Source organism: Struthio camelus, chromosome 16 (genome assembly GCF_040807025.1).
Source record: "Struthio camelus isolate bStrCam1 chromosome 16, bStrCam1.hap1, whole genome shotgun sequence".
NCBI lineage: Eukaryota > Metazoa > Chordata > Aves > Struthioniformes > Struthionidae > Struthio > Struthio camelus.
Window position 1 is genome coordinate 18,146,214 of NC_090957.1, and position 27,617 is coordinate 18,173,830.

At 48.9% G+C, this 27,617-nt stretch overlaps 2 protein-coding genes across 3 annotated transcripts in view; one reads left to right on the forward strand and one right to left on the reverse strand.

Annotated features, from left to right (window-relative positions):
- Positions 1-24: 24 nt before the first annotated feature.
- On the reverse strand, positions 25-8,398 carry TLCD3A (TLC domain containing 3A). The gene is made up of 5 exons (XM_068910508.1): positions 8,172-8,398; positions 6,893-6,976; positions 3,768-3,981; positions 2,743-2,838; positions 25-2,286 (listed from the first exon to the last, which is right to left on the reverse strand). The coding sequence occupies exons 1-5, from the start codon at positions 8,291-8,293 to the stop codon at positions 2,017-2,019; spliced, it is 786 nt and encodes a 261-aa protein (XP_068766609.1). The 5' UTR covers positions 8,294-8,398; the 3' UTR covers positions 25-2,016.
- A 155-nt stretch (positions 8,399-8,553) lies between these two features.
- The window catches only part of VPS53 (VPS53 subunit of GARP complex), a 70,423-nt gene continuing 51,359 nt past the window's right edge, over positions 8,554-27,617 (forward strand). The window contains exons 1-4 of one of the 2 annotated variants that reach the window (XM_068909412.1): positions 8,554-8,671; positions 12,139-12,219; positions 13,369-13,418; positions 14,222-14,288. In XM_068909412.1, the coding sequence (XP_068765513.1) occupies positions 8,588-8,671; positions 12,139-12,219; positions 13,369-13,418; positions 14,222-14,288 (282 nt within the window). In that variant the 5' untranslated portion in view covers positions 8,554-8,587. Of the gene's footprint in view, positions 8,672-12,138; positions 12,220-13,368; positions 13,419-14,146; positions 14,289-27,617 lie in introns of both variants that reach the window. The other variant, XM_068909413.1, reaches the window with a different exon arrangement.

Below are 27,617 nucleotides of genomic sequence, written 5' to 3' on the forward strand. Positions count from 1 at the left end.
GGGAGAAACACATCCAAGTGGGGTGACTCTGGAAAGAGGTCTTTATTGGTCTCTTCTGATAGGTGCAGTAGTAAATAGGGCAGTGTTAGTGCAAACGGAAATGCCTCATTGGCTTTTTTTCTTTCCTTTACATAAGGCACATTATTTGTAATAAAGACAGCAAGATACAAATATTTGTAAGAGATAGCAAGCATTTTGTAACATGAGCTGGTCTCTGGATTTAACACAAGTAGTAGTGTTTCTGCAACAACCTACTGCATGTTGGAAGAGGCCTTCTTTTATTCTTTCCAGCCTGTACAACTGTGGCTGGAGCAGCATGTCACCAGAAAAGAAAAAGGGGTCTCTCAGAGCGAAGCACTTTCCAGCCATTCTTATGTAGCTTTTAGACAGAACAAGAGGCACAGAGCGGCTGCGGGTCTCTGGGCTCCCAGCGCGATCGGCCGCAGCGAGGCTGCCGGGGCCGCGGCTGGTGGAGTGAGCGCCCGGGAGCAGAGGGAACCCTTGGCTCGCGCGGGAAGTTGCAGGGAGGAGGTGGCTGCCCCGGCTCACACTGTGCGCAGGGGAAACTTGCCCCAGGAGGGAATTGCGTTCAGAGCAGCTGGACTGTACATGCCCACTCGGATGGGTAGTCCCCCGCTGCAGCCGTGGTGCTGGGGGCAGCGGGGAGGCCTTTGCCTGTCTCCAGTGTGACGCAAGGTGGAAATAGGCTGAACCCCTCAAGGACACAACTCAGCACCGGGCTCTAGTGTTGCCTGCTCCGGAAACCAGAGCCAGTTGGTTCCTCCTGCACTGCCCCAGTTCCTTCCCTGCCAGCTTCCTGCAGGCCCCCCTGTCGCGGGGGAGCGGGGGGGCAGGAGGGATGGACCCCACAACCGCAGCTTAGGCTGCGCTGGTAACCACGGGTGGGTGCTGCCGGTGTGGCTGGAGGGAGAGCAGGGGCAGGGCATGCCAGTGGGCTTTCAAATACATGTTGGGGGACGTGGGGCAGATAAAAGCATCCCCTTGCAAGTGCAGTTAGGGCAGGGGGTTGAAAGCAGCGTCCCCTGCCCCTGAAGGGCTCTGCGTGAGGCCCCATGGGTGGTGAGATGTCCCCATCCTGCCTTTGGTGCCGAGCTCCCCCTGCCCTGTCGGGATTGCTCTCTAAGACAGTGTAACCGTTCTCCGATCCTGCCGTGAACTTCTCCTCCCTCCTCCAGCCCGGTGAGCAGCACCAGAGCCTTCCCTACCCTCGGGACCGTCAGCCACAGACACCAGGCAGCTGTAGTGAAATGCCCCTTTGGGCTAAATGGAGAGTCTGTGAGTGAGTTTGAGCCTCGCAGCAGTGAGGAGTGCACGTGAGAGGTAAGAAGCTGAATGCAGCTGTAGTGTAAAGGCAGTGTCAGAAAAGATCAGGAGTGGGCTGCGCAGACCAGCACCATGTTTTGGGGGCCTGGCTCTGCTCTCAGCTGGAGGCTGTAAATCAGAGCTGGAGAAGTGAACCTGAGCTGCGTTGGGTATGGCATGAGGCTCCCCCAGCCCCAAGGGCTGCTGCTTGGGGCTGGGCACGCTCCAGGATCGTCTGCGCTGCTGAGCTTGCTCTGCAGGCTCCTGTGCGCCGTGCCTCGCGCTGTGCTGGCCTCCTCTGGCATCAGTGTCAGCCCCGGAGATCGGGGGCTTTTTATAACAGCCCCCTCTCTCGTGACACCGTTGGTCAGTTAGGTGCCGCAGTGTTGAATCCCAGCAGGAATGTCATGCCGCTTATGGACAAACCTCCTCCTCCTCCTGACCTCCCACGGGTGGGAGGATGTGAGGCACGGGAGCGATATGGGAAGAGAAGTCTTCCTGTCTGAGGCTGGCGCTGCCTGGCACAGAGGTGGAGACAGCAAGGCTGCTTCAAACTAAAACCGCCTTGTGGTAGCGATGCTTCTCTGTGCTGCTCTGCTCCCGAGATGGTACCGCCAGTGCTGGCATTCGAAGCAGGAGAGCTGAGGAGGCTGACCTGGTCCCTGCCCCGCTCTTGGCTGCCCCTGCCAGCCGTTAACTACTTTTGTCAGCGGGCGAGCTGCTGTAGAGTCGGACGGCTTTGCGGCAGATAAGCCTGAACCAGTAGAGCTGCGGGGCGATGAGAGAGGCGTTTGCGATGTTGCAGTGCAGGGGGATGCGGAAAGGCACCATGTAAATGGGAATTCCCACCTGCCTGGCATAGGCTGCATACATGAACGGGAAGAGGAGAATACGGCAGAGGAAGAAAGTCACCAGGATGAGGATCCCGTTCACCTTGTGCAGGAGCGTGTCCTGCATTTTGAGCTGAGGAAGGAAGAAGGAGACCATGTTGTGAGTGCTGTGTAAGCAACTTCCCCAACTGCTCCTCCGGTGAGATTTACACTCAGAGAGCATGGAGACCCGTGCAGCAGGGAACCAGTCCCTGCCCCAAAGGGCTTGCAGGCCAGGAGCTGGATGCTGGGAAGTGCTAAATCCAGTCTCCTGTACCCTGGGGAGATGGCTGGCTGCTGGAGGCGGGAGAGGAACGTGGAAGGAGCACCCAGCAGGTGTGGAGAGAGAGGAGCATTTTGGAGAACGCTCCTCCTCTCTGCTGCATGAATGGGGCTGATGGAGAAGGGCAGCCTAGGGTGGGGAAAGGGTGCGAACCACTGTAGGGTTCCCAGGCACCCGCTCAGGGGTGTCCGGGAGCCATCCACTGAACGAGCCCAGCCCTGAGGCAGAGCACAATGGCTAAGACCAGCCTCGTCCCTCCTCACCTACCTGCATGAGGATTTTGCCCAGCGATACAAAAGGAGTGCTCAGCTCTGCTGTGAAGATGCAGCCCACGAAGAAGTCTCCCAGCTCACCCCTGAAGTGCTGCAAATAAACACAGCAGTGAGCCCAGGGCCCTCCCCACCGCAGCACGTTTCGTAGTTTGGGTTCTGCTAACAGGTCCTGCTGCTTTCAGGCCCGGGCTTCCCCAGCGAGGTGCCTGGGAGCTAACACTGAGTATCTCCAGGGTATCACGGGCTCCTGACGGGCAGAGATGCTTTGCCAGACACAGTCTTGATTGCAAGGGTGTTGAACGTAATGCCAGTCAAGTGACAGGCACAGATCCAAGATGCACAGCTTGAGGAACGCTTCCCTTTTGTCACTGTAAGTATTTGATCTCAAGCTGATTTTAATCCTAAAAGTCTAGCTGCAGTTTAGCTTGTAGGCTCTGAAAAGAGGAGGTGGATGCTTGTCAGTGGAGACCTGCTGTAGGTCAGTCTGGAAACAGCTGAGGTGGGAGAAAAGCACTGGGGAAGCGTTCAGGCATTTTGGCTTTGGAGCAGGTGGAGAATCTCCTCTACTGGAAGCTTTGAGGGACAGATTAGGACTGGTGGCACTGGCCTGCTTCCTGTCCTGTCTCAGAGCGCGTGACTGCCTGGGATGCCGTGCGGCAGTGCTTTCCCATCTGGCTGTCATTAGCCCATGCTCTGCGCCCTGCTTCCCGGGGCAGGGACAGCGGCAGGGAGAGCGTGCGAGGAGGAGTGACGTCCCAGTGATGTAGGGAATGAGGCCTTGCTGGGAGAGGGAAGGACCTGCTGCAATTCAAGGACGAGGACAAGGACACCCAGGGACACCTCTGTCTGGCATTCCCCCACCCCACCCCATGTGTGCAGGGAACCCAACTGGGGGACAGCCACCCTACAAGGAACACCCCCTGCGACCCCTTACTGGAAGGGACAGCAGGGCTGCTGGTTTGAAACCCAGTGTGGCTCCTCCGTGGGCTAGATTTCACCGTGGCCGTGCCCAGCCCTTACCTGGGTGACGGGGGTGAGCACAATGAGGATGAAGAGGTGGTGGGTCACCATGAGCCGCTCCTGCAGGAGGAAGCTCCGCACGCTGGCCAGCGAGTGCTTTTTCTCCGCTACGCCCCTGTCTCTGCTCTTGTGCCAGTGGCACAGGTACATGACGTAAATGTCGTAGGTCATGTAGGGAACAAGGACCCAGATGTACTCCACGGCCAGCCAGTGCCTAGGGAAGGAGCAGCACACACAGAGGTATTGCCACAGCTTTGTCCATGTGCAGACGGTCTAGAAGGTGGAGGAGACCTAAATGCTGCTTCAGCAGCCACAAGCTGGTTGTACGCAGGGATGTAAAGCGTCTCTCTCGGGGCTCTGACAGACGGCGCTTGCTGCGGCCTGACATCCACCCCAGCCTCCCGGTTTTGCACAGCATCTCAAAGCCCATCTGCAAATACAGAAGAGTAGCCACGCTGCTGTAACCACGAGGGCCTGAGGATGAAAGCAAGCCGAAGTGGTGGTGGTGGTGGTGGGGAACAAATCAGTCTCTTTTTTTAGGCTGTTTTAAGGTATAGAGCTGGTAAAACCAGACAGGCTCAGGAGGCAGGGAGAGCCTTCTCTAGGTCTGAAATGGAAGCAAACACTTGCTAAATGCAAGCTGAGAGGCGTCTAAGTGAACTCGATTAGGCTCACCAGCTAGACCCTCCCAGAGAAAAGGTACTGGTACCTGCGGAGCAAAAGGGGGAGCAGCAACTCCTCCAAGGTAATTCGTGAATGTGGCAGGTGAGCTGGGCAAGGCCATGTCAGCATGTTGTAAAAGCAACGTGTTTACTGCGTCAGTGACTTTCAGTGTCACCGTTTCAGTGCAGAGCTGTGCAGTCAGCCTTGCGTCAAGCAGGCAGGAAAGCCACAGCAACAGGAGACAAAGATCCAAACCTCCAGCAGTGTCTAGGCTCCTGAGGAGTTCAGGGGCCCAGGTACTGCTGAAGGTCTGGTCTGCTGCACAGAAACTCGCCCGAATCCTGCAGTGTTTGCAGGGGAGAGCGGGGGCCCGGCACTCCCGTTCCCGGCCGACGGCTCCTTGGGCCTGCCTGGGTTCACGCCCCGCCGTGCCAGGCGCTGAGCACGCCAGGCCTGGAGCAGCCCAGCACAAACACAGCATTAACGTGAAGATCTTGATTAGTCCTGCAGCCGCCGTCACGTGCCAGGGGCTGGAGAGCTCTGCCGTGCAGGCTGGGGGTGCAGCACTTCTCAGGATCAAGCATTAATCTTGCACCTTCGCAACAGGTAATCTTTTCCCTCTAAGCCCTGGGACGTTCAGAGCTGATGCTTGGTAGGAATAAAACTTTGGGACTGGGTCCCCTCTGTCGGTCACGCTGCTTCTGTTGGCAAAACAAGACAGCGTTGCCTACCTAGTGTTTGAAAAGCACTCGGAGACCTCAGAGTTAATTAGAGATGCCTGGCCAGGACTTAGGAGGGTGAAGTGCAAAATTTTTCATATAGGTGAGAAACCCCTGCAAGACATTTGTCTGTTGGGAAATAATTGCACGCAGCTGCCTGTTCCCAAAGTGTGTCAGCATCCCGGTTGCACAACCCAAGCAACTATAACCCGAGTGCTGTATGTAGAGAGACCAGACTCCTTAAAAAATACTGCATGAAATGGTACTGATAAAAAACTGCTGCTCTAAGACATGTAGCTTGGGGCCCAAATAAGTCCGCTCTTGCTCACCTGCTATCTCAAGAAAAATTTCTTTGCATGCATTCCTATTTCAGATAGAAAGATATATGTGATGTAAAACAGGGAGGGGGACTGACCAGTTATTGTGTTTGTAGAACTTGCCCAGGGCTTTGGAGGGCGCTTACAGTGCCAGCAACATAATGATTCTCTGACTAAGTAAATTAAATGGCACATTTTCCTGCAACCTTTGTGATGCTTCCTGGCTCTCTATCTTGCCATCGTTTTCTGTGACCTTCCCCGCTGAGCTCCACGGTGCAGTGCCTTTCTTTTTTCAAAGAAAATCTGGGCACCGTGGCCACCAAGTTTTTGCTCAGAGCTGTCGGCCTCTAGAGCGGCCGAGCAAGCGCGCAGCTCCAGGGGGAACGAGGACTGCTGGCAGCCTCCCTCTCTCCCTGCAAGTCCGGGATTCTTCACGTGACCCATTTCTACAGCTGATTGTTTTACAACAAAAAGATAACTCATTAGACTTCCTGTGCTAAGCAGCGTTGAGCCAGTTTTATAGATCTCACTATCTGTAGTGAGATAAGAGATTTCACATCTGTGTACCAGAGGCAAGTCTGCAGCGACTGAGAGGGTAGCCTTCCTGTTTTTTTCCCCGCATTTGTGCTCAGTGAATGCCCTGTTATGATGATCCTCGTACATGTGGATCTAACCCCCAGTTTTTGAACAGACATTGTTGCTGTACATCTTACAGCACTTTTCAAGGAGTTAAATTCTCGTGTCACAGTCAAATTCCATTTCAGCATAGCTGTGTTCTTCCCACCTACAATTTTCTCTGCTGTGCTGGATAATAATTGCATGTTTTTAATTCTTCTGACCTAGACTGCTCTATATTGCTCTGTGGAGAGCTACTTAGGGGGCAGTTTATTTCAACGCTTCCAGTAATGGGGAAGTGGTTTTGCCTACAGAGCAAACTTACGGTTTTTCCTTGTTTCCGAACTGCTTCGGAATCCATTTGGGATGAAAAAGGCAACGTACCTTTAAAATCGGTTCTCGCTAGGTCTGTTTGGTTTGTTAGGAACTGAAAATTTCAGCAAGGAGGCTTCCTGCCTCTTCGAAAGGCGATGTTGTCTTTATTTTCTGCTCATAGAGGCACATATTAAAACCTGAAATGCATCCCCAGGGGGAGAGATTCCCCAGGCTCCATCCTAGCAGAGCAGCCCAAGGTACGAGCGGAGTGAGCCCGACAGCGTTTTCTACGGGGCGTATGACCAGGGTGTATGATCCCTAATCCTTAAGCCACAGTGGAGGAAAGAGGAATATGAAACTGTTTTCCCCTCCCCTTTGTACATGCAAGCCTTTGACATGAAGTACCACGGCTGCAAGCTGTCTTGAGTACAGCCGCCTTGCGATCCTTGCCTGTCCTCTGCAGAGCAGCAAGCCAGCTTGATTAACGCTTGATTACCTGTCGTGCACCACGTTCTTGCAGTTAAGGACAACCGTGATTCCAGAGACCGTTGCCATCGTAGCTTGGACTGTCGACACCAACCTGAAACCAAGAACGGGAACAGGTCAGACCCAAAGGCCGCCCTATAATGGCCAAAACACAGAGCTTTCATAGGCGGGGGCACGGTTGCCTGGAGCATGCTGTTGGCACTTAGACGCCTACTCTGTGCACGCCCTGAAAGCCTCCTAATGGTGCCGAGGGCTCTGCCCCTGCACCTCCTCACGTGGGACACGCGGCCCGACGCCGCTCCACAGAGGTCCACGTGGGTGGGCCAGGCCACGTCGCTTGAGGACACAGCTCGTGGTTTTGTTTCGGAGCCCTATATCTCCCGGAGACGCGGCCCAGGAGGAGTCGCGCCCGGTTTCCCAATGGGCAAGCGATGCGCCACAGCATCTCTGCCCCAAAGATCTGACCTACGAGAGGTAGATGCAAGTCTGATGTGGGGCAGTAGAGGACAAAACAGGCTTTGTGCATAGCCCACCCTGCCTGGACCGCCGTCGCCGTGGCCCCGGCGCGCCGCTCCATGCTCCCTTCGTCACGAGGCGTGGGGCGGGTGCCCTCTGCCTCACCGGGAAGGTGGTCACGGGCTGTTCCCGTGCAGAGGGGCGGCGTGATGGCTCTGGGCCACCATGGGGCTGGGCTCCGGACCCCCGTGGGGCTGGGCTGCAGAACCCCGTGGGGCTGGGCTGCAGACCGATGTGGGGCTGGGCTCTGGACCCCCGTGGGGCTGGGCTGCAGAGCGATGTGGGGCTGGGCTCCGGACCCCCGTGGGGCTGGGCTGCAGAACCCCGTGGGGCTGGGCTGCAGAGCGATGTGGGGCTGGGCTCCGGACCCCCGTGGGGCTGGGCTGCAGAGCGATGTGGGTCTGGGCTCCGGACCCCCGTGGGGCTGGGCTGCAGAGCGATGTGGGTCTGGGCTCCGGACCCCCGTGGGGCTGGGCTGCAGAGCGATGTGGGGCTGGGCTCCGGACCCCCGTGGGGCTGGGCTGCAGAGCGATGTGGGGCTGGGCTCCGGACCCCCGTGGGGCTGGGCTCGGGACTGATGCAGGTCTGGGTGCTGGACCGCAGTGGGTCTGGGCTGGGGACACGCGTGGGTCCGGGCTCCGGACGTGTGTCACGGTGCCGCCCCGGGCGCCGCGGCGGCGGCGGCGGCGGCGGCTGCGCTCCACCCCACCCGCGCCATCCCGCCGGGCCGGGCCGTGCCGTGCCGGGCCGGGCCGGGCCGGTCGGGTCCGTACCTGCCGCTGAGGAGGACGCGGTCCTTGAGGCTCCATGCCGGGGCGGCCCAGCGCAGCGCCCGGAGGCAGAGGGCGAAGAGCCCCGGGAAGAAGGCGGAGGCGAGCGCCAGCGTGCGCCACATGGGGCCCCGGCCGGCCGCGCCTGGCGGCGGCGGAGAGCCCCGGCGGGTGCCCGGTGTCCCGGCCCGGCCCGTCCGGCGGCGCCCGCTGCTCCCGCTCCCGCTCCACGGACGTGGCGGCTGCGCGGGCAGCAGCGGCCGGCGGGGCGCCCCCGCGGGCCGGGCGGGCGGGCGGTAGGGCCCGGGGGAGCGGCCCAGCCCGGCCCCGCCCCGCCCCTCCCCGGCCCCGCCCCCGAAGGGACGGTGTCCTCCCGCATCCCGGCGTGCCGCGCGGCCCGGAAGCGGCGGCGGGTCGCCATGGAGGAGGACGAGCCGGAGCTGGCGGCGGGGCTGGAGGCCGCGCTGGAGCTGGCGCCCGCCGTGCAGGCGGCCATCGAGCAGGTGCGCGAGCTGCGCCGGGGGCCGCGGGGCAACGGCTCGGCCCGGCTGGGCGGCGGGAGGCCGGGCCGGGTCGCGGCCAGGAGGGCGGGGAGGCCGCGGCCTGCCGCGGGGGCCGCTGTGGGGCCCCGGGCCCGGCCGGCCGCTGGCTCGGTGCGGCCCGGAGCGGGGTCCCTCCCCGGCAGCTCGCCCCGCGGTGTGGGCACGGGCCCGCGGCTGGGCGCCGCTGTGCGTGCCCGGTCAGTTCTCTGTGGCTTATGGCCGTCGAGCGTTCATCCGGCCGGTCCCTGGCAGTTAACTCTTTTTTTTTTTTTAATTTTTTTTAAGACTGAAGCGCTTTTGCTAATCGGTAGCTTCGAGTGTGGCGCATGAGGCTGACGTTCACGGGGCCTGCAGTTTGCTGGAAGTCTGTATGGCCTAGGTGTCCCCTTAGGTAGAACGTGATGGGCTGTGTTGCGTCTTCCGGTGTTTCTCAAAATGCTCAGTGGCTCTTAGAGCCCACTGGAAAAAATCTGCAACAGCCAGAGGTGAAGTCATGCTTCCGTTGGTGCCTGTGATCGAACGTGTGCCAACTTCAACTAACCCCTCTGCCGGGAGAGCTCTTTCCTGTAGTAAAAGTCTCTAGGCAGAAGCAGGAGCTGTCTCTCAAAGTACCACTCAGATAAATCATCTCATTCTGTTGTGTGTTGGGGCTTGTGGATGACTTTTTATGGCTATTTTTAAAGCAAGAGGGCAGATCGTGATAGGTGGCATGGCATTTCAAGTGAGCGCTGCACCAGAAGGTAAGGAAGGCAGTGGAATTTTGTTGTGTGTGTTACAGATTTTGGACTTTCATTGTCTGAAAGAAGCAGATACCCCGTGCAGTCTGTCTTTACGTGACATTGCTGCATCTGGCAGTAAACTGTTGAGTCATTTTTGCTGAAACTTTGAGAGCTGCTGAATTAAATACAGGTTCTGAAGGAGAGCTAGAACTTTTCCAGAAACATAATTTTCTGTGTTTTATAGAGCCTCTATGTTTGAAAGCCGGAGAAGACTGTTGTGACTTTTAACATTATACAGCCAAAGAAAGTTGCCCAGTGGCGTTTTTATCAAGCACAGAACTTCTCTTCAAGCTGAAACCTCTCTTTTTAGAGAGAGAGCCAATTCTGGCTCAAGGTTTTGAGCAATGGAGAATTCATCGCATTTAGCTGAATTGTTTGAGCAGGTAATAAGACTGTAGGTAGGTGCTTGTATCTTGATTGAGAAGAGGCAGTTGAAGATGGCGCTGCCTCCTGCTGTTCTTCAATTCCTAGCTGGCATTCACCGAGCAGTAGTCCTGTCAGTACTGTGAACGCTGCTTTGGGCAAAACCTGCCACATTCTGGTTAAGTTTGCAGAACTTGCTCAACTGACTCCTGCCTGAAGCAGGATGGGGAGCACACATAGCTGTTGCTGCAGCAAACTTGTGGGGTAGTCATTTTTGGTTGAGTGCTTGTGACAAAGACCTAGGAGTAGTAGGAGTAGTAACATTGTTAGTAGGTTACAGCTACCTGCAGCATGGATATCTGCCTTACAGTTTGAGAGCGTAGTTCCTGACTAGCCCATATCTTCCGTCCTACCCCTTGCTTGAGTTGCTTTTAACGCTTGTGGGAATTTGGGATGAATTGAATCTGCTCCAACTGAACATTAACCCAATAAAACATAAGTAGTTTTTGGTTGGGGCCGATCCAGCCCGCCAGGCCCTGCATGAAGGGCCGGGACCTGTAGGCCCAGAGCAGGGCAAGCTGGTTATGATACTGCATCTATGCTCTTAACGTGGGCTAACGTGAGAGCATCTTCCTTACTCAAGCAAGACCTCATGCATGTTTAGCTGCTTCCTGCATCTCTTTGGCTGCAGGAGTCACTCTGGAAAAAAGGCAAGCTCTTCAGGCTTGTAAAAGGAGGACTGGGAGGGGAAAAGTATAATGGGCTGCTGTGTCACCACCTCCTGATCTGTTTTTTGCCTAGTTCTGTGCTGGCTTAGTGCTTTGCCCAGTTGCACTGGACCCCATGAAACTGTCACTGTGTCCGGTGACATTGCTGGATTCTGCTCACTCATGGCCTTGTTGCTTCAGCTCCTCAGTCAATTGTGTCTGTGTCTGCTCTTCAGCCATCCTGTCCCCTGCATATGATGGTTGTAACCGAAAATTTCACAGTACTGTATGCTTCTGTGACTCTCCTTAGAGAGACTGCAAACTCTTGGTGTTTGCAGTGTCACTTAGCTCACTTTCTCCCTTCCTAGAGACCTCTGGCAGTCAGATGTCATTGACAGGTTGGATTGAGGGGCTGACTCGACTGGGTTTTGTATAGACTCTTGGCAGGACAAAAATCTTATCATAACGTGGCTGTTGTGTTATGTACTGGTTGGGACGGCAGTACTCTGACCCTTTGTCTCTGGCTTACTGTGTGATCTGTTTGCTATTCGCTTGCTTGCCTCTTGCCTAAGTTTTCTTGACTCGCATGGGTCTGGAACTGGCCAAGTGTGTGTGGAACTGTTTTAGTCTTCAGGGGGGAGTGGAAGAGACCTATTTCTAAAAGTTATTTTCATTTAAAGGGTCTCACAAAACAACTGCTTTAACTCTTTAAAATGTAGATGTTGTGTGTGCCCAGGTAACAGGGCAGCTTATGATGATTTTGTGAAAGCTCTTAAGTGGCCGGGGTGATACAGAGAGGTGATGCTGCAGTGTGACTGAAGTGAGCTGCTGTGTGCAATAGTCATGATATCGATAAGAGGGCAGAATAGACGGCTGTGTAAACAAAGAACAAATGCAGCATATTTTAGTCTGTGGGGGCAAAGAGCAAAGCCTGACAGCCTCATTTGCATCATTTCAGCTACTCCTGAGGACAGATGAAATCTGTTTACACCACAGCTGCTCTTTTCTCTTTCCCATGAGTAGGAAGAATCGCTCAACAGATTTTTTTCTCTCCCTCTTTTTCATGTGAAAGTGGCAAAACCCATGTCTCCAGAGGACTTGTACAATCGCTTCTTAATTCATCACGTTTCATATTACGAGGCTGTGAAAAGCAAATCCTCTGCCTCTCGCCACAGGGCCTTGCAAAACCCAAGCAAAGATAAGGGCAAGGCTTCAGCAGGGGTTTTCATTTCCAGACAGCTACAAAAGCATTAAAATGGTTTGGGATGCATAATTAATGGCTTGTGTGTCTCAGGAATTCCTTGTATGTGACTGGTTGTACTTGGGCTGAATCTGGAAACATGCATGTATGTTACCCGTGCATTTACCCAAGGTGATATCTGCAGGAATTTTGGTAGGTCAGAGACCACCAGAGAATGTGGCTCCTTTACTGTTGGGCAGAAGCCTGGCTGTCCTCTGCACAGATGCTTTAAAACGATGCTTTTAAATTCAATCTGAAATGAGTGCTGCAGCAATTAAAAGCAGTAGATACTGTATAAAGTTGATGTATTGTTGATTGTATTTTTTTTCCTCTCTTTAGGTATTTCCCAGCCAAGATCCACTGGACAGAGCAGACTTCAATGCTGTGGAATATATTAATACTCTCTTTCCCACAGAGCAAGTAAGTAGTGCTCACAGTGCTGTCCTCTCCTCAGTGTGAGGAGAAGCTGATTGTAAATGGCTGAAGGCATGTTTAAACCTGTACCCAAGCCTTTTCTTCTAAACAGCAGCACAGGTAGTAACTCTATAGCAATAATCACTTGTTAAATTCGCATCTAGCGAGATTCACTCCAGCAAGCACTTTGACTGTAAAGAGTCTGCGTATTGACCGTGAAAGTTCTATTTTGATCTGCAGAAAGAAATTACTTTTATTGAAAGAGAAAGCTTTATATAAATTTCATAACTTGCAGTGACTCCTGCATGAATCATTCTTGTGAATTCAATGTTGATGAATCCCCAGGGGTTTCAGCCAAATAAGGCAAGTGTTGTATGTGAAATGCCACTAGTCCGGTATGTTTTAACCCCATTGTTTCTTTTGAGCTATAAAAAATGGGACTACATGAAGCAACTACAGGTTTGTGAATCCCTGAGCAACCCCACAGGCAGTTTTGGACTAAGCCTTTGAGGAAGGGAGGTGTGTCTGCAGCTGAAGATGGGCTGTTGTGGGCTAGCTCCTTCACAGGTTTTACTGTGTTTAAGACCTGCAGCAGCACTGGATTCTGGCTTTCAGCTGTTCCTATTCAGCTTACTGGTGGTGTTGATTTGTCTTTTTTCTCCTTTGCCAGGGGACAGCTATTTGCTTCCTTCTCCAGCTCCAGCAGCAGTTAGGCCTCCTCCACCCTGGTGTGGCAGGTGTCTGGGCTCTGCAGGGAGGTCTTGCTGGGGAGCCAAGAGCTGTGTCCCCGTTGTCTGCAGGAGGTCACTATCACCATGGTTTTTAGGGAGCAATTCCTGCTGGCTGAGGCAGTGCCCAGGCAGTGGAGGGGAAGCAGATGGCTGCGCCCTGCTTGCCTGGGGCTGAGGGGAGCCAGAGGGCCTCTGGGACCTGCAGGGCTGCAGCCTGCACTGCCCTGCCTTTGCCTGTTGACCATTATGTGACCTGAAGAGCAGCTAGGATGACCGGTCTCTTGGTACCTCTGTCAGTAAAGTAGAAGTCACTGCTCTCCTTCCTGTGAAGTGCTGTGCATGAGAGAGTGTTAGGCATCACAGTTGATGTGTATTGCAGTGAAGTTTTTCACCCTTTAACTTTTCTTTGTTTTTTCTATTGTAGTCTTTGGCAAACATTGATGAAGTCGTGAACAAAATCAGATTGAAAATAAGGTAAATTCTTTTCCATTTCATTGCATTTCAGAGGGTGAGTAGTCTAGTTGTTGTCAAGGCTTCATAAATACAGTCTTTGTGCTGTAGCTAATCCGAAATAATTTGCTTGGAAGATGTGGATAGGTTTAAGCTCAAATCCAATAGGCAAAGAGTGAAGAGATGAAAATATCTCATTGTAAATTTTTTTTGCTTTGTCTCTGCTGTGTAATGTCCCTCAGGAATCTTAGCTGGTGGGTTGCAAAGTAGGGCTTTGAAAGGCAATGAATTAAGAATCAACAAGTACCAAATTTTAATGCAGTTTGAAAACTGAGGGGAAAAAACCCGGAATAAATTCTCAGCAACCAGATCACCTGCTTGTGAGGTCAAATTAGCAATTGTAGAAACTCTTTCATTACATGTTTTTATTGTCATTCTTGGTACTATGAGTACAAAGTAACTGTGGGAGTGTACAGGAAATACTTATATTATCTATGCAGTCTGGCATTGCCAGCCTGAAAAGACTGAGACAGTGCTGTAATATATGAAAAGTGGAGGTGAAAATTGAAGAAAAATTGAAGGTATTGGTTGATGGAAAAGAAATACAAGAAGCCTTGATTAAATTAGGAAGTTGAATTTTATTTTTTCAACAAGATTTTTAAATTACATAAGGTATTGACGTGCTATAGAAAGAGAAATAAATGTGAGTTTAGTGTTGGTAGCACCAGCTTTTTTTTATTTGTTTTTTTTAGCTCTCAAGATTCCTATACACTGCTCGAGTTAGGCATATAGAGAATGAGTTTGACATTATAGATTCTCTTCTCCAGGAGGCTGGATGACAACATTCGAACTGTAGTGAGAGGACAAACCAACGTGGGGCAGGATGGCAGGCAGGTATGTGTGTCTCATCTCAGTAAATGCTAGAGGTTCTCATCTTGCGCTGCCAAACTGAGGAAAGGCTCTGGCAGGTGGAAATGTGCCCTTGTTAGAGGTGTTTCTGATGTCTCTTGCACTGATGGCTCTGAGCTGCTCACTGAACAGCTGTTCTAACATGCTTTCTGATCGCTCTGCAAAGGGAAGTGAATGAAAAATTGATTTAAAAAGCAGAAGGCTCGCAGTTGCGCCACTGTGAAGCTAATTACAAATGAACAGGAGTAAATAGATGCAAGCACATTTACTATTGAGTAAAGATCAATAAAATGATATTTAGCCTTTTAACCAGGTCATTTGTTGAAATATCCTGTCATTAGTGACTAAGCCTGACCAACTGCTGGTTCGTCTTGCATGAATCGTTCAGCAATCAAGTTTTCATTTGTCTTTTGCTTGACAAATATGTGTGCTCAGAGTACAGCATTGAACATCACGGCCATGGCTACCCTGTTTGTGAACACTGAGCTTGGTCTGTGTCTTATCTGATGTTGACGCATCACCTGATGCTGCTGTTTTCCTGCATCTGTTCCGTTTTAGGCCAGGAACATTACTGTCTTGAGCCGTCAATTTTGCTGCTTTCCTCAGTAAATTGATCTCTCTAATGTTAGATTTAAGAATGGGTTGCTAGGAAGGGACAATCATTCCCTTACCAGCAAAACTGCCTGCATTTTCCAGTTTTTGCTGCAGTAGCAATCAGAGTATATGTACTCTTTCTTGGCCCCTGAAAGCCGCAATCCCACCATTTTTTCATGCAAAATCCTTGTGTTAAAAGAAAAATTCCTGTGCAATCTGGACATTGAGATTTGTACAGGAAGTGGTGAGAAGAACTGCTCTGCACAGAGAACAGAAAAAGAACCAAGATTAAAACATTCATAGTTGTCTGACTTCCAGTAGGCTTATTTCTGCAATCTTGTACTCCCAAAGATGTAGAGAGGTTACTTCCCTGGAGGAGAACACATGGAGTCTGCAGCTAGAAATAAAAAATAAAAATAAAAAAATAAACCTTTTTATTTCTAATCTTACCTCTGTCAAAGCGTCTGTGGCCTCGAGTGAATTATTTCACTTACTTATGCCTTGTATTGCTGTCAAAAAATGTGGGTTGCTTACCTCTCCCAGCTGAACTAGTTTAGCGTTTGCATGGTTCACTGAGCACTGCTATTAAAGTGAGGATGTGCTTGGGGTATGGTGTAAGGGAGGGGGGGTTGGCTCAGCACCTAGGAGTAGTGCTGCCTGTAATTACTGTGTAGGGATGAGATAAGTCGGGTGGGGAGGCAATTACTGAGATTGAGGCAGGAGTGGCAACTAGTGCAGTACGTGGAGGGGAGAGTTTAGATATGACTGGTAGCAGGGAAAGCTAGTATTCTTGTAGTCTTTTGGCCACGTACAAGGGTGGCAAGTTCAGAGAAGACTGCAAAAAAGAGAGAATGAGAGAAGCTATGGGTGAGAATTGCCCAGTGTTCCTTCAGGGCTTCCAGATTGGAGACGGGAGCGTGGTGAGAGACGTAAAAAAAGCAGTGCTGTACTCTGCTGTGCTTGCAGGATAGCAAAAGTGCCTGTGTACTATGGAAATTCAGCAAGCTTTGGTTAGAGCTGTACTTTCTTGCTCTTTAATCCCTTTGAAGTTCTCCACAGCGTGTGGAGACGGTTTTGGACAGTATCCTTCTCTCAAGTGCTGGAGAGGCAGATCTGTTTGTGCAGCCCTTCGTTTAGTCTGGCTATAAAGGAACCAATTAATTCTGCCCAAGTTAAATCCTGTAGACATGCATTTGTATGGTGTGCCTCTGCAAGGCATCTTTCATGTGGCCTGGAACTGCAGTTAATCACAAGCATTCTTGTACTTAATTGCAAATGCTCTTATTTTTTTCCTCACCTTGCTGTGCAAGGTAAAAGTGCACTTCAGAAAAGACTCCAAAGCCTGTGGATGCACAGACCGTGTGCTAAGGCCAGGCAGTCTCCCAGAAGTGTAACAGTTGTTTTGTGCTTTCAGACATCCTCAAATATTGAAACCATTCAGCTACTGAGAATGTTATTTCTCTGCTAAGAAAAAATGTTTGCATCTGAAAACCTGTGGACCTTTTGAGTGTTTCTAATCCAAGTCCACAATTTCACACTCCTACTTGGATTTCATATTGAACTACTGGGACAGGACTGTTAGTGGCAGGACTTAGAAAACCAGGCCTTAAAGTTTAAAGCAATAAAGGAGCGTTGGTAATTTCAGGCCTGAGGTGTTAGCAGGTTGGAGGGACTGGCAGCAGAACAGGTGATCTTACAGCACTAGGACGTGCTTAAATAGCTTTTTGGTTCGAGGTGGCATTTTATATTTGGCACCCAAGAACCCGACAGGAAAACTTAGGAGAAACAATTGCTGTTCCTGTCACCTCCTGTGCTACTTTCTCTTAATTCTTTGTGCGCGCTAGCTGGGAGGAGCGAGAGAGCTTTTGATTACACGACAGCCCTGTTATTATCAGATTGTTGTGGGGGTGAAAACCTTGGTCTTTCGCATCAGCCATCTGTTCCTGTGCTGAAGAGTGCCTTTGTTTTACCAGCATATGCTCAGTGGAATCAAGGACACTTAGAAATGTTAAGTTTTTATAGTGCGAAAGACCTGGCTTCTCCCACTTGGAGAGGAAGGGTTTCGTTTCCCAGTGCGTGGTAAGAATTTGTTACAAACCAACTGTGAAAGCAAGGTGCGCTTAAGAAAAGCAGATCCTCTGCTAGGAATGGAGTCTATGCTGTTGTAAGGGTATTTTGTATAACAGCAGTAAACTTAAACAGCAAAAGCAATGCTGATCTTTCCCTACCTTTCCTGGTAATAGTTTGTAGTTTGAATGGTCCTACAATAAAGTGAACTTCAGGGAAGGTGTTCACTTAATTCACGCCTGATTAATTCCTTGTTACCTTTTTCAGGCTTGTCTCTTCTGTTTCTCACGAGCGGCCCATCTGAGGAAGGGGCAGCTGCTGTGTCCCTTTCGTGTGTTTCCCTAATCGCTTTCCATGTTTTTTTCTCTCTGTTCTTAAAGCTTGGACTGCTGCTGGCTGTCCAGAACTGGGCCTGTCTGACAGGGCTTTCCTTGCTCTGCAGGGTCTTGTTCTAATGGCGCTCTGCTGTGTTCTCAGGATAGAGCTGGAGCTGCGGCCTTTCTGTTGTGGGGGGAGTGCACACAATTCTCTTTTCTACTATTTATCTTCATTAAATATTGTAGGAAATCAGTAGCTCCAAGACCCATACTTCCCTGTGGAAATTTGAGTGAAGCACACGCATGATAGACAGTGTGGTCCTGTGAACCTCACCCTTAGGAAGCCCACACTGAAGATTGTATTTTATTATGGTAAACCACAGCTGATTAATAAAGAAACAGTTGGCAAACAGCTCTTGCGATAGGTTTGAAACAAAGCTTAAAGCAGCCGCAGCAAAAAGTTTAAACTCTAGAAACCTTTCCCCATATAATGATTTCTTACCATCTGAGCTCTCTAACCTGTAGTATGCAATACTCACAACAGACTGGCTTTTGAAGGAGCCATTCCTGTCTTGTAACATATTTTCATCCTGACGCACACAGACCCAAGAACAACTATGCAAGTCTGCCCTGCTCTGTTGCAGCTGCTTGAATTTCAGTGGGAGCTCAGGATGCTGTGTAAATGTTGTAAGATTGGACCTAGAAGGAGTTTTCCAAAAGACTTTTTCTTCAGTCGCACCCGTTCCCAGCAACATACGATACAAACTGGAATCAGCTTTTGCTGGAATTGCCTGGCTGTATGATATTAGAGCTAAGGGAACCATTCTTGTCTAGAGAATAAATAATAGTTTTTATAAACATCCTTTCAGCCTTTGACTTCCCTCCTAAAGAAACATAAACCTCAGATACAGTGGTAAATTAAAAATAATAATAATAATCTGTTTAAGCCAAAGCAAGCCAGGCGAGGGTCCCTGCTGCGCCCGGTTTTCACTTGTACCCCGTGCCTCCGTTGGGTACGTTGGGTAGAGGTAGGGTTGTGGATGCGAGCGGTTGCTGTCTCTTCTGTCCTTGTGCGTGAGACAGTAAGGTGCACTGCGGGGGGAGAAGCTGATCTGGGAACCTTGGCCTTGGCTTTTCCATCTCCTCTCAGCTTTAATTGCCTGAACAGGAGAGTTGGGATCTGATGCAGGCTGTTGATTCAAGTGCTACCCGGAGTGCTGAGGCCTGGGAGTTATCATCAACTAATCCTTTTATGACAGTGTATTTGGAAACGATGATGCTCGGCAGGTTTCTGGAAGACCGACTGAGGCTATTTGACCTTTAACAGTTTTCTTTGCCCCTGAGGAAGGGGATATTTAACAGCGGAGCCCAGCAAAGCGGGTCCCCCCTCACGCTGAGGAGCAGTGCTTCAGGCGGCCTTCTTGAGAGCTGCACCTCCCACGGCTGGCCAGGAGAGGGGAGCCCAGCCTTGGTTTTGGGACCAGGATAACATCCTCTTTTGCTGTTAATTGATGGTAAGGGAGTGCTGCCAGAGGAGAGATGTCTCTCTAGTTCCTCACGTTATTCTTCCAGTCAGAGCAACCTAGATCCCAGTCAGACCCTGTGGTGAATTGTATTTTATAGCTATGGAGATGTGCCCTTTATGGAAAAGGAGACCCAGGGGTTAGCAAGTTCAAAGTCCTAATTGCAGTAGTACTCCCTGCGGTCCAGTCTCCTGTGCAGGCTGGCTGGTAGTGTTCGCAGTTGTAATGTTGAAGATAACGCTTCTGTGGTGCATGTGGGTGTCAGGAAGACTGAGCGAGTCTTCTGGGTGAACTGTACGTATGAGAGGGTTGCAAGAGTAGCTTTTTGTAGTCTGTCTAACTTTTAGGCAGTTTCCCAAATAGTCTTGATCACATACACGTGTACATACGAAATAGTATTTAGTGACTGAAAAAGCAGATTCTAAATCTAAATAACTCTTCTGGGGCCATATTTATTTGATTGACTTTATTTTTAAACAGCTCTGAAGATTGGAACGCGCTCTTCTCCACAGAGCGTAACATTTCTCAGTTCAAAGCATCTGCCTTCTTGAAATTTTGCCCTAGAATTTCCTCCACATGCAAAAGCCTTAAAATAGTCTGGCTTATTTGGCTTCCCCTTCCTGGTGCAATATTTCTGTAAAGTCTGTAGACAATACTGTGAACTTCAGAAATTATCTCATTAGTGATCCTTTTCTGGGAGGAAGCAACAGTCGGGGGTGGAACATTCCACTGCAGGGTGTAACAAAACTTTTCTTGGGAGTCCCAGACTTGGGCTATTTCTGCTGCCTTGGGAGAGGCTGGGAATGCAGAAGCTGCTGTGGTTCAGTTGTGAGAATATGTGGCTCAGACTGTGCCTGTGTTTTTTGGGGAGCCAGTGCTATACGATTTTTCCTTCGTAAGGTTTTTCTCAGATGTGTTGCTGAACTGGAGTCTGGACTGACCTTGCTGTGAGCTGTAGTCCAGTTGTGGCATACTTTCCTCTCTGCCCTAGGGTGTAGTATAAAGAGTTCCCATAGATTTTTTTCCACCAAGCGTTTAATGCACTCCGTGCTTTTTTATTTGTCGCTCTTTAGTTCTCTTTATTGCCAAACCTTCTACATGGGCTGGCTATAATTTTTTTGACAGTTGCTGACATGCTTTTGCTGTTTGCTTGGCTGAAGTTTCTTCAGCTATCAAGCCAAATGTCTTTGTAATAAAGTAGCCTCTGTATTTTCAGACTATTTTAACCCTTTGACTGTATCTCTGCAACTTGGTTTATCATTTAGTATCTCCTAGTATGTTAGGGTCCTGGCTCACTTGGTGCTAGAACAAAATAAACGTTAACTATAAAAGAGGAAATGGATGTGTTCTGGACTGGGAAAGCCTCACGCGTGTCTCATGGCTGAAGACACTAGTTTGATAATTTAGTTTGCTTTGATTGGCCCCCGCTTTGCTTTGCTCCATGAGAACAGTAATGTATTTTTTCTTAACTAGAGGAGTGCATGAAAAGAGGTGGCAGCTGCTGTGGTTAAAGAATACAAATATATTCTTGCTGCCCAGCCTGAACCCAGCGCAGCAGTAGAGAGCTTAATTAGCCGTCCTGTACTTTGGTAACCATTGCTGTCCTTTCTCATTGCATGTACAAATAAACACATCTCAGCTCCGCAGCTGTGGTGAGGCTCAGGCGGCGTTCCCTGCCCTGCGTGTGCGCTGCGGTGTCTGGCAGCGTTTAAGCCTGTGGAAGGAGGAGGATGCGTCTGGCATAGAAAAATGCCCACCGGTTATTGGGTTTGACAAGGTCATAGATGGAAATATGTGAAATACATTCTCTCGGCTTTTTTTTCTTGCTCGCTTTTAATAGCGATCAGGAAACGCTTTGCAGAATCAATAACAGGGAGGAAGAGAGAGAGGAAGATGGACGGTGAGCAGAGGAAGCGAGCGCCGCAGGCGCTGCCCGCGGCGGGGAGCGTGGTACTCCCCTGCGGGCAGCGTTGGCCCCGCTGCCTGAGTGCCCCTCTTAGCTAGCAGTGTCCGTAGCTGCAGCGCAGAGCCTTGCTCTGCCCTCCCTCCTCGCAGCCTCGTCAAACGTTACAGCTGGCGGGTAGCGTCACTGGAGCCAGCGGCTCGTCCTCTCCGCAAGCGCCGGGTTACAGGCAGCCTCAGCCTGGCCTGCAGAGAGTTGGTTTTGTGCGCTGTTTGCATAAACATGCTTAAAAAGCAGCACTGTTGCTTCAGCCTCTTCTCCTACCCCCACCTGTTTGTGTGGAGACAGCTCTTTTGACTACAGGTTATGTTTCAAGTTAAACTAAGGCAGCCATTCGTTAAGATCACCTACTGTAGGTACCTGATTTTATTTTCCCATTTATTTAAATAAGTGCTCTCTTCCAGATGTCAAATTGCACACTGCTTCCTTGGCTGCAGCGCGCGAGTTAGGCACGTGCGGTTGGCGTGGGGGAGCGTGCACAGCGCCTCGGACGCTGGGGCCTCGGCTCTGCTGCTGAGGAAGCATCGACTACGTTTGTGTGGGCAGTAGGGCTGTAAGAGCTGACAAGGAGAATTGCAGTAAGATTTGCTCTCTTAATAACTACTGAAGCCTAAGGTCTGAAAAGTATTTGGGATCTTTTCTGTGCCACAATCCCTGATGTTGCAGGCACTGTCTCTTAATGATGTGCTCTCCTATGTGGCTAAACTTTATCTCCTCTTTTCTGATGAACAGATCATTATTCTGAAGTATGAACAGACAAATGTTAGTTTTTACTTTGTGTTTTGAGGTGGAGAGGGGGTGGGGGCTAAATACTGTGTCTTCAACTTTGCAATTGTATTTAAAAAAAAAAAAAAAAAGCTGTGTCCCAGGTTCTATAAGATTTCAGTCCAGTGACTGGAGTCCCATAATATTCTTAAGCTTTTGTAGCCAATGAATAATAAACAGAAGTTGAGCTGCCAAAATAAATCAAAAGTGAGATTCATTTAGAGTAGTTTCCCTAGTGAATTATGACAGTTGGATGATGTCCTTCCTATCTGAGAGACACAGGAAGCTTTTTCTAGCCTAAAACATGTTTATTAAAAAGGGTTTCAGGTGAATGGCATGCCAAGAAGAAAGTGCTGTTTATTATCCTTCTGGCTACTGGCCGTTAAAACTGGCATCTGCAACTATAGAAAGATGTCAGGCATAACTTTTGCCATCTGCTGCAAAGCCTGATTCGAGGCAGAAGCAAGTCGGAGCTTGACCTTCTCTTGTGCTTCTATATCAAAAGGCAATACATGCACTATGTTGCTGTCCCAAAGCCTTGGGCTGGAAAATGGGTTGGATTTTATGCTAGCAAGACATGCTTTATTCTTGATGATGTTAAAGGCACTGCAAGTTGCAGAGTAAGACTGGGCTGCTCCACAGCCAGTGCTGTTCAGTTTTGTTGCCAGCAAAGCAAGAAGCCCAGCTTGAAAATAGAAATCTTGACAACAGTCAGGAGTTTGTCATACTATGGATTTCTTTCTTTTTTCCCCCCCTCCTTTCTTTCTCTTTTTTTTTTGGTGTCCCATGTGGTAACGTTTATTCCAGCTGTGTTACTTCCATGCCTGTGGCTGATGAACTGTCAGCATTTCCATTTATAAATCCCTATTTGTAGGGTTCATGATATGATTGCGCATTTTTTCCTCCCCATACTTGGCCTCCAGGACTTCAACCTGTAAACGAATTCATCTTGCAAAAATCTGAGAAGCAACAACTTGGTCTGTTGCTAAACTTACCCCCCAGGTAATTCAGACGTGGCTCCCGTATTGCAAATATGACTGAAACGCTGCCTGCAGCATGCAAACTTGTCGACAGACAGACTGGAATCCGGCCCTCGGTAGTTTACAGGCTTCCTAGGCCAATGTCATGGTAGGGCTGCAGATCAAAGGAAGCACGTGGCGTGTGCGGCGGTGCGTGCAAGGCAAGGGCAGTTAGTTACTCAGTGCCCAGAGCGGAGGCACCGCAAGAGGAGACGCACCGCCGTCCTGGGGGGTGAAGCAAAGGGCTGCAGGCAGCCTCACAGACGAGCTCTGTTGGATTTAGCCACAGTGATTTCTCTTTAGCTGTGAAAACTTAGAGTGTTTTTTTTATATAATGAAATCAGATTGAAATTCAAAATATATTTCCACCCTTTCCCAAACTGGAGGGGCTCATTTGTATGAGGTTTTAGTGGCAGAAATTGTTAGGCTGGTCGCAGTGTACAAGGGTCTCTTTGAAATCTGTGCAGCTGAGGCTCCTTTGAGAGTTGGGGATGGGAACTTATTTTTAGGCACGGTCTAGATTTTCATTGATCTGGGTTGTAAGTGTGGCAGCAAATGAAAGGAGCATTAGCACCCTGTGTCCAAGTATGGGGCTAGATCCAGGAGCACTAAATTCTCAGCATCTTGACCACATCCCAATTTGTAACATTAAAAATACATTTGGATGCTGTGAATTTGGCAGATGTCAAGCGTCTATAAAATACTTAGTAGAGGACAGCTTTCTGAAATGGGTAGTAACATCCAATAGAAATATATATTGGTTAGAATTTGTTTCTAGCACCACACCAGTAAGCATATGGAAACCATCAAGGTATTTTAACCATTACTGGGGACAGAACAATGTTAATTCAGTAGTTCCCAAGCTCAGAGTTTCCCAAGCAGGCGGGCTACGCCCGAAAGTTTGCTCTTTCCTCAATTAAACGGCATTTTGTAGTATCACACAGGCCTCTCAGTTTCTTTGTTCGCGTATTTCTTAACATTTAAGTGTGTGTTTACATGCACAAGGGTGAATAAAGAGGTATTAAGAAATCAGCACACCCACTACGGGGATGTCACAGCCTGACTGGCCGGATGAGGCAGCCCTGGAGAGGGAGGGCAGCAGGAGCTGCGCCTGAGATGGGAAGGGAAGGAGGATGCTGCGTCTGCCCGTTTGCTATGGGCATTTGGAGAGACAGGCTGTAGTGCTCCAAATTGTTCTTTGTCTTGAATATTGTTGCTAATACTGGTTTTGTTCTTGTTGACGTGAATCTGTCTGTTACCGGAAGTGGCTAGAACCTGGACTTTTAAAGGATGTATCACTTCAAAGTCTAATCAATTAAAAATTCCTGGCACTGGTATTCTGCTGGACTTGACCTCATCCCACCGCTCCCTTGGGGGTATTTTCTTTCTGCCTTTTGTTGTGTGGAAGACCTCATGTAAACAGGTGACAGAACCGATGATGTGTAGATTGACCTTAGAAGTTGCTTGGGATAACTTCAAGTATATTCTTTAGGCAATTTTTTTTAATTCCTATTTTAACTCTATTCCTAAAGAAATTGTTTTGTAATACAGTGCTGGATGAACTGTTTTCCTGTTGCATCTCAAGGCAGAGAAGGTTGGAAGAGCTGTAGTTCATGAGTCTGCTGTGCTTTTCCCTCCCTGCTTTGGAGCATTTAATGAAAACTGTGTAACTCTGTCCAGTTTACCTTGGCTTCAGCTCTGAGCTACAGAGTTGGGTCCTCCAGCTCGCAGGCCTTAGCTCTCAATGGCCTGCATTTAATTCCTGCTCTTCTGCAAACAGCAGCAGAGCTGCTGCTGTATAAATGCAAATTGCCTGAGAAATAGGGCCAGTTAAAAATCCCTCATATGCTTAAATTGGAAGATTCCCCTCTCCCCTCCAGAACTCACTGAAGAAAGTCTGCTTCGAAGCCCTGCTCTTGCAGGCCCTGGGGCTGGGTAGGGCCACGCGAAGGCGCGTTGCTGTCGCCTGCTTCCCTCTCCCAGCCAAAAGACGTTCCTGAACCCATGCCGGGACAGAAGATCAGAAATATGCTGCAACCAGAGGAGGAGATGGGTGATACGTAGCCAAAGCCTTTCTTGTACTGAGCGCTCTGGCTGGATTCTGAAGACATTGCCGACGGATAGCCCTGCTTCTCTTGGGCAGTAGCGTCCTATCGATGCTGTATTTCTCAGCTGGTGCCCGGAGTTCAGGGACTGCAGAGGTTGTATGAAGTTGTAATAAATAATGCTGATGGGTTAATTGTAGCTTGCAGGCTCAGTTGTTGATTAGAGTCATATGGTATTTTTCCAGTACATCGCAACCTTAATTTCAACATCCTTGTTTCACATAACCACAACAGATTATGTATCCAGTCTCTTTATTTATTAGAGGTCCTCTGCCCCTGAAATGACCTGCTATTTTAGGAAAGGAAATGCGATAACCTAACATTTGTAAACCCTTTGGGGGTACCATACGTATACATGTTTCCCAGTTGCACTGATGAGGAAACGAGTAAATTAATAATGCAAGGTGAACCCTGTGTCAAGCCACAGAAGATTAGTAGATGTTGTTAACCACATAAATCAGTTATGTCCGATTAAGAGCAATTCCGATTCTCAGGATATTATTTTGGTCTTAGAATTTCTGTCCAAAATAAATCCTCTATTAGTAAAATTACAGCAAAAGCAATAAGAAAGTGCTTTTAAAACTCATGATTCACTGTCTTAAAGGGAGCAGTTACTGTGTGTAGATGGGGGAAATTTACTGGAAAGAAAGTGCCCTTTTCCCAAGTATAAAGGGTAGTCTCTCGATGTCTGCAGTTTCACGTTTCCTGTTTTACAGGAGAAAGAATAAGCGTTAGATAATGTAATAAACTTCTGTGCTAGACCTTGAATAATTAGGCCTATCTTCACATTTTAGACGTTGATTTCTTTTCCCTCAATAATGAACATCATTTATCAAATACAAGATGTTTTTGTTTAAAAAAAAAAAAAAAAGCTTATGTTTCATTGGTCATGCTCTCTTTGCTTTACTCTGTCTTTACAGTGACCCGCATGGTGAACTTATTTTTTTTCCATTATTGGTTAGTTTTATTTATTTCCTCCCTCTGCTTGCAGTACTTTACTTTCATATGCTGCGGTTGGAATGTTACAGCCCAAAACTTTCATTTGGTTTTTTTAGAAGAGCCATAAGAACGTTTAATGGTAGGCTTTGTCCAACAAATAACACTTTTGATTCGGTTCTAAGTTTTCCATCAGATTTATTTGACAGTGTCCTCCTGGCTAAAAGAATAATAAATTTTCATCCAGCATTAATTTCAGCAGATCATATGTATGTTTGAAAAAAGTTTTCATCTCTAAATGTAAGTTATATATATAAAAAAAACCCCAAATATGTTAATATAGCACATTAATGAATTTGTTTCTTCCAGTTCAAATAAGGAATACACAGCTGTTTGTTTGTTTTGTTTTGTTTTTAGGAGAGTAACTACTGAATTAGTTGAAGATTTATGTCTTAATGGCTAAGCAAATATTTGGAAGCAAGTTTTAAGAAATGAAACTAGTATTTACGAGCAATTCTAGTTCACTCAAGTCTGTTAAGCTTGCTGTTGAGTTCTCTGTGTGGCTTTTTGAACAGTTCTGGAAACGTAGACCTTTCTCCAAGAGATGTGATGTAGAACTTGAACAGAACAGCAGCTGCTGTTGCTGCCTCTCCTCGCCTCTGCTCTCCCCCAGACTACATCCATGTTGTTTTTCAAAGCAGCGGGAGACCAGACTTCTTTAATTCATCCGATGGGGGCAGAGCACTTGTCTCATTTGTGTTTTTCCAGAGTCTATGAGGAGGTAAAGCAAGAAGTGTCACCACTTCACCTTAAGACACCAGGTTCACCTTATTTCTGGCAGTTTTAAGTATATAAGAATAACATCCCATTTTAATTTGGTCAGTGTTCATGTGACGGTTTTAGGAGTGGCGTTTGCCCGCTGCCGTGCATGCTGGAGTGCAGAGTAGTGAGCAGTAGGAACTCGCTCTTTGGGTATAAATCAGTTTCCTCTAAAAGAGTCTCCACTGATTTTTGTCACAATATTATTAAGTAGTGCCTTGACCTGTTAAAGATGTAGATTGAGTGTGGTTCCTTAACAGTGAACAAAAGAGAAACTGCTGTTATGTGGACAGCTGGAAAGGTTCTTTGGGCCTGCTTTGGACCAACCTCTGAGGATAAATTATGGTGCAGTAACTTTGGAAAAGGCCTCCATGTTCAAGCAGAGGATATTTTATCTCATGAAGGAAATGGATAAGACAGTTTGCTTTGGATAGGGATTTTAATGTAAAACCCTCCTGAAGAACCAAGATGGAAATCCTCACTCACTGTGTTGTTTACTCGGGTCTTGGTCTCTGAAGGCTGTCGAGAATGAGTGACCTTCTGAGCTGAATATTGATGCTTAAAGTAGCAGCTCATGCTGTCTTTCTTGCAGAACAGGTTAGAGATGCTACCAGCCAAATGAAAGGACTGTGATGGATGGCTGAAGGTCTCAGCGTACAGCTCAGCAATTGTGTGTCAAAAACAAGAGCTGCTGTGACTACTGTCTGAGCCTGTATTTGAAAAAAATCGGTCTTTGTGGGAGAGGAGAGTGGGATCAGAGATGTGCTTAAGAAGGGTCAGCTGATGTTGTAAATTTGGGAGCGACCCTGCCAAGTGTTTTGCATCGGTCTGTGCACCGCATGGCTTGTAGGACCTCCCCAGGCTTCTTATGGCCGATTCTCCTTAGCATATCTCCCAGTAGCTCATCCACATACGTGCGATCTGAACAAATGTCAGTTCCTGAAAGTTGATTTGAGATGATCCAAAGACTGAATGAGTTATGTGAGATTATCTCGGCTTTGGAGATTAAGGAGGGTAGTTGAATAATGTCTCCTTTTTTTTTGTAGCCTGGCTACGTTCTTGTCTTGTCTTTTAGAGAATTCAGGAGCTCTATTGACCTTCCTTGGGATAACGCAGAGAAATTAGCGTTTAACAGTAGTGCTGAAGCAAAGGGAAACATAGCTGGTATCTGTGAAGAGCTGCAAGCTGATTTTTCTTCTGTAGACC